We start from the raw sequence: 6,923 nt of genomic DNA on the forward strand, positions 1-6,923 counted from the left end.
CCTCGCGGGTACCCTACCCCTGACCCTACCAAGTGCCACTCCTGCTGGGACGTGTCCCACCTCCGCCGTCGTGAGGGAGAGTTTTCTCTAGATTTAGGTCTGGGTTGATCCCACCACCGGCTGCTGGAAGTGGTGTCCTGGCCGTTTAAAACGTACTTGGAATTCAAAACAATTTAAATATAGCTTGTGTGGTCGCTGCTGTGGCCATCTTCCCACAGGAGAACGTTACCTGCGCTTGATGTGGAGGATTTTGGTTTTTTTTTAGAGACCATGTAGTTGCTGGTAGTCACATGAGTTATCCAGACGCTTGATAACACACTCAGCTGCTCTTTTCCTATCCCAGTGGGTTTTTATAGCTGTAAATAAAAATACCCACTCTGACAAATGTGTGACTTTTCCAGTAAGTACACATGTGTTTTAGTAGTATTTTCTGAAAGGTGTAATCGATATGCAATTAGCCCTTTAAGACTGGTATGATGAGCAATATCTTGTTTTTATGGTTATGTCTGTGGACTTTGGCAGTGATCACCCAACTGTTCTCAGAGAGCATTTGTCGGAGCGCAGAACAAAATAGGTGAGAGAAAGGCGGATTTGTATTTTCCTGCTACTTCTGTAACACTGAGGGAAAGCACAGCTGGAAAGCTGCTTAGCCGTGCTTAAGAGAACAGCGGATGTAAAGAATCTCTGCAGAAAAATACTACCTTGTAGTAGTTTAATGAAATGCAAGAGTGTAGGGGAAATCTGCTTTTGGAAATGATTCAATATCATAAGGGGACAGACAAAGAAAAGGTTGCAAATGTGTGTTTACATGTAAAATGGATACAACTACTCAGAGCAACCGATTTGTTGTAAGGTGGCACGAGATTTAAGAGAAAGATTCAACAGTTTAATAAAGTGGCACAAGATTTAAGAGAAAGATTCAACAGTTTAAGAATTCCGGTTAGAAGCAACAGAATTTATGTAATCTCTTGGCAAGAAGTTCAGTTAACAAAGTCCGAGTGGCACTGTAAACGTTAACTTTCTTTTTCTGTTTTTCCCAGTGGCGGCACCTGACTTGCTGGATCCCAAATCGGCCACTCAGAACTCCAAACCAAGATTATCGTTTTCCACCAAGCCTACTGTGCTCTCTTCACGGGAGGAAAGTGATTCAGCTATTAATGTTATGAAATGGAAGACAGTCTCAACAATTTTTCTGGTGGTAGTCGTCTATTTAATAATTGGAGCAACAGTATTTAAAGCCCTGGAGCAGCCTCATGAGACCTCCCAGAGAACCACCATTGTGATTCAGAAGCAGACGTTTGTATCTCAGCATTCCTGTGTGAATGCAACAGAACTTGATGAACTGATTCAGGTAATCCATACCAAACCCTTGTCACCATGCCTTAGAGGAACAAATTATATGTGGCAGCACTGCAGTGATAAGGGGCAGAAACTTTATGAGCAAAGCTCTGTATTGGCCGAGCGATGTAACAAGTGTTAAAACCAGAAGTTGAGCAATAGCATTTTCATGCAAAGCCTCATGGTTGAAAAGCTATTTCTATTTTTAGGTCCAGTATGCTTGGGAGACAGCCTTTACACTGAAGCCTCCCATTATGCTAATTAAATGATTATTCATCAGCAATATATATAATTAATAGTTCACAAAGGAATGGATATATTGATTGTGCCTTACTAGTTCTGTCAATATTTGAAGTGCCTAATTCTGAGGAAGAAACTACACCATCCCTTGCCTTAAAGGACTTCTGATTTACTGTGGTTTTATCAAGCTAGTTTTCCTTCCAGCTGTATGTTTCTTTTTATTGATTTTTGTTTTAAGTATGGGAAAGTACCACGGACTTGCTATTTTGCTCTTAAATCTCAAATTTATCCGCTTCTTAAAGGCACATCCACAACTGATGCACATTGGTGTGTTCCTACTAACATGACTTTACACTTGCAGGTCACCTGCCTTAGAACCATAGGAAATATTTATTTCCAGTAGCACAAAACTAGGTCTGGAGCCTTATGAGTCTCCCTGCAACTTAAATCCCATGTTCTTATGAATAAGTAGAACTTGATCTGGAGCCTTATGAGTCTCCCTCCAACTTAAATCCCATGTTCTTATGAATATCCGGTGGCACTGGAGGGAATAGCAGGGGGCTGCCAAATAGCATCAGTTCAATTAAATGTGAGGCTGGAGTGAACAGTCAAGAGCTGGCAAGGATCGACTCCTTCCTTAATAGCAGCTGTGGGGCTGCCTGGGTCTACAGAGCTTTGATCTGGAGCCTTATGAGTCTCCCTCCAACTTAAATCCCATGTTCTTATGAATATCCGGTGGCACTGGAGGGAATAGCAGGGGGCTGCCAAATAGCATCAGTTCAATTAAATGTGAGGCTGGAGTGAACAGTCAAGAGCTGGCAAGGATCGACTCCTTCCTTAATAGCAGCTGTGGGGCTGCCTGGGTCTACAGAGCTTGAGATGGGACAGGGGAGAGCAGGAGAGGATGGTGGATATCCATACCCTGGTGAGCAGGAGCTCTGGAGTGTGCCAGTTACATGGGCAACAAAGCTTCCTGGAGGTGTTTTTTGACAGCAGATGTGGCTTGGAGTTTAGAATTTGATTTTACCGCTCTAGGCCAGTCTGCCCTGAGCATCAGCATGGAAACTTTTTTGTTTGTTTTAAATGCAGAGTTCTGATCTACTGAGTTGTTTCTGTGGTGTACTGCTCCTGGAAAGCTGAGAAAATGTCTTATATTTTGTGATTTCTCCCCTGCCTTGTAGCTAAAATGTGTTAAAAAACTGCTACCCTTTAAATGGCTGTCAGACAGTTCCTATTGCCATGTGTCTTGACTAGGCATGCCTGAAGAGATGCTGCTGATACTAATTTTGATGCTGCATAATAACTATGTTTTAGTGGTTTTACCAACAGAATGTGGGATAATCTTTCAGAGAAATTTACAAGCACATTCTGATGAAAAATCTCTCTTGAAGCTACTATAAATATCCCCATATGAAATTTTTAGGTCAGATTCTGTGCTTCTGAAGATAAAAAAAGAAATTTTGAAGCAATATTATCTTACATCACCTGTTGAGATGGACCTTAAGGCAAAAACTGTTGAAATTTGCTCTGGAGTACTTAGATATTTTAGCATGTATGATTCTCTACCCAGAAGCACAGATTGATAATGAAAAAACAGTTCATCAGCATTCAGCACCCGTTTGATCTTCTGTGTAAAGCATTTGATGTACTGTTTTTCAGTACAATTACCAGAGCAGAGATACCCATATAAGCATTAGCTCTCATCTTCCCTAGTGATCTTGTCATGACCAGAAAGACACAGGCGTGCAAAGCATGGGAAGGTGGCACAGCCTCCCACAGCATGTGAACAAGAGAGAGTTGTGGGAAGAGTTTGCTCTGCTTGTTGTTGGGATGAATGGAAAACTTAGTTTCTCTGTGTTGCCTTCTGCAAAGAAGAGCACCATGATGTGGAGGTAGGATCATGCTGTTCCGCTCCTTTTATGGAAGGAGAGTTGAGGTGTAGGGAGCCCATTTGGGTACCTTTCTTTATGCAGAATAACTATATCAGGTTGTTTAAGGTTTGGAAAATTTTACTTGCCCAAAGTAAAATGGGAAATCAATGGTAAAAGAGAGTGTCAAAGCCATTTTTCCAAGTTCAGGCTGCTATCATTTCTTACCTAGTTGCCACTTTGTCACAGAAGCTAACTTTCTGGATACATTTTGTCTCTCTGGGATTATGTCTGACTTCTGTTACAGTATAATGGAGTGTTTCTTCAGTTTTTGTTGGATGTCTGTATGAATAAAAATAAATAGTGCATGCAAGGAAACAGTAAATGATATTTAAGAATTCACCAAAAGCTATAAAACTGAAAATTGTTATGTGCTAGAGTAGAAGAAAGCTGGAATGATTGGTGTGTGTGAACAAAATTACAGAGCTCAAAGACTGTAATGTCTTCTTTAATTAAGTATTTACCTTGAGTCAAACTATAATGAAATTCATTATAAACTTTTTCCTTTTGAACTTAGTGTTCTGGGAATGCAGAAACTGGTTTGGCTTTGTTTTGTGCCGGTCATTGCTCAAGGTGCTTATCATGCCAGGTTTTTCAATTTTCACAACTTCTGACCTACTATTTAATCCTTACTCTGAAACAGGCTTGACTATCCCAGGAGTGCTCACTGGCAGTACAGTGTGTGGTAGCACAGTGAGGTGAGGACATTAGAGAGACTAGGTGGAGAGCTCAAATTCAGCTAAACAAAATGTACTAGTGGAATGAAAGCCCAATTTCCTAGCACCCAGGGGCCACTGAGTTTCCAGCACCTTTGCTGAAATGTTCCTTTTGTTACAAAGCTGTTTGCTACGGAGTTGTGTGCTTCTATAAATGCATGCAGGATAGGGAATTTTCCCTCCCTGTCTTCTCCATCATTAGTTTATCTCACCAATCACCCAAACTCATCCCGCTACAACAATATATTCTGTTGCCAACTTTTCAGTATGCAATTTTATTCCCTGGGTTTTGAATTCCTGAAACTCTGTATTGTCACATGGATCGTGTGTCTCCTCTAGGTGTGCTGGATGAGAATTATACTTTTATAGACTTCTTATATAGATGAAAAATATGGGGCAATGGAGAGCTGCTATGCAGCATAGAAAATGTGCAAAGTTAATGAAATAGAGTGCTCTGATGGCAGCCAAGTAGCTTCAGCTGCCTCAGAAGAATGACCACAGTTTTCCACATAACTTTTCAGCCCAGTCCAGCAGCGTTGTTCCTGTGTTGACAAAGAGGTGGTCTTCATGTCCTTCTCTCTCTCTCTGACTTCCATGGTCCAGTGTTGCAAATCTCTTTCAGTCTAAACTACTTCAGTTACTTGTTGCCTCACTGTAATAAAATATACCTGCAACAAACAACAGCAGTGCATGACCCTGAGAGGTATATCCAGGCACATAATACTATTGATATTTTGTGAGCACTTCTATTTAGTGCCATATTAAAAATGAGCAAAAGTCATGCAGAGCATGTCTGTACACCCAAGAGGCCATGTCTTTCCATGCAATTTTAACTCCTTTTGCTGTAGCTTGAAGCCAGTATTAACAGCACTATTAAGTGCATCATCCCATGCTGTACCCAGCAGTGCTGAGGTGAGCAGTGCACAGCAGTCAGTGGTGGTATATTTAAATCTGCAACTAGAGAAAAATCCCGGGAGGAAAGCTTGTGAAAGTACAAACACTACCTTGGTGAGTCTAATGAGAATACAACAGAGCAGCCAGCTGTACATGGTCTGATGTTTTAAAAAACTTAGTTTTTTTAAGTTTGAGTTGGAAGCTCTTGAAAGGGTCTCAGTTGTTAACAGGTGAGAAAGCATTGGTTTGGTAAAGGTTATGTATAATATCTAATACATTATAAAGCTGTAGAAAAGAATGTGGCCAGACACTTTGCTACTATTTCTTCTTTTGGAAGAAGAACTCTCTACAATTCATCCTCTCTACAATTCATCATGAATGGTGTTTTGATTAATCTGTCTATGCTTGCTCTCAACCTGGCCCTGCCACATAATGCAAAATAACTGCCAGGCGACAGAATAAAAGAGTAAATGTAGTTCAGACTGTGTGGATTTTGTGTATATGTGACAAAATATATAAATCTGATCTTCATTTACACTAGGAATTTTTTACTTCTTGCATCTAAGACCTTGCATCTTCTCCTCTCCGCTGAGCATTTTGTTGGCAGAAGCTGATAGTAACCTGGGAGCAATCCAGCTATACACATGCACATAACAATAAGCATTAAAGAATGAAAGAATTCTCTTAACTGGAGCACTTGTATCTAATTATTTCAATCTAATTCTAGTTTTCTTTTCGTGTGTTGACTGTTCCCTATACCAAGCTCCAATCTAATTCTAGTTTTCTTTTTTAGTGTGTTGACTGTTCCCTATACCAAGCTTGCCACTAAGCATTTGAAATGCTGGAGACAGTTTCCAAACTCAGATGCACAAAGTATATTGCCAAGTACTTGAAAAAATTTCCTGCTGTATCTCCTGATCGTTTCCTGCTCCTGTGCATAGTAGCAAATGTAGAGAGACCTTAAGTTACATTGCTGCTGTTCAAGTTGCACTCATATCCCCCTGCAGTGCTGTGTAGCCACAAAATACTTGTGTCTACCTTCATGACATGCCCTAGGTTTTGTCTCTGGGGACTGGTGAGCCTGACTGAATGTGATATCCAGCATCTTCATAAAGCTGTCATTATTGTTGTTTCATATACCGCTTGAGATGCATGAAATAACAATGAATTTGCTTTCCCCTAGCCTGGAACTCATGTTGTTCCTAGGATACAAGGATGTGACAGGTATTTCGCATTGTGGGATGTCTTGGCAATGAGTGGCAACTGTTTGTCCCCCTGCCAAAGAAAAAGCAGATTAAACAAAAAAAAAAGAAGAGCTTTTTTTATGTAAAAATCACATAATTGTGTATTACTTAGCAGTTATTTGTTTATGTTTACCTTGTTAAACCAAAATGTGAAAAGATTTCCTTTTAATATCCAAGCATCAAGTTGTTTAGTGCATTATTTTTGCATACAAAAATAGGAAATAAGAAAAATTTCAATTATTTTAAATATTTGGAATGTCCCAGCAAGGTTGTGTGAATTATTATAGTTATCTTAGTGAGTCAATTCTGAAAATTAAGAAAGAGTTTTCAAGTAAAGGTACAATGAAACTTAATAATAGAACATAATTTCTGGTTCCTTTAACAGAAAGATCTTTCAAATGTGTTTATTCTGAAAACCCTAACAAGTGGAAAAATACTATTATACTAAACAGCGCAATCTTTTAATATGTTCCAAATGTTGTATGTGGTAGTTTTTGTCTTACAAAGCCATTAGTTTGAAATCTGAACAAGTTTTCATGGTGCTGCACCAAGCTGTCTCAGCA

General features: G+C 39.8%; 1 protein-coding gene across 1 annotated transcript in view; it reads left to right on the top strand.

Annotated features, from left to right (window-relative positions):
- Window positions 1-993: 993 nt before the first annotated feature.
- The window catches only part of LOC103811389 (potassium channel subfamily K member 2-like), a gene marked incomplete at both ends in the record, with an annotated part of 14,432 nt that continues 8,502 nt past the window's right edge, over window positions 994-6,923 (top strand). The window contains one exon of the mRNA XM_009084360.1: window positions 994-1,351. Coding sequence (XP_009082608.1) covers window positions 994-1,351 — 358 coding nt within the window. The remainder of the gene's footprint in view (window positions 1,352-6,923) is intronic.

This window comes from Acanthisitta chloris, unplaced genomic scaffold, assembly GCF_000695815.1.
Source record: "Acanthisitta chloris isolate BGI_N310 unplaced genomic scaffold, ASM69581v1 scaffold9761, whole genome shotgun sequence".
NCBI classification, from domain to species: Eukaryota; Metazoa; Chordata; class Aves; order Passeriformes; family Acanthisittidae; genus Acanthisitta; species Acanthisitta chloris.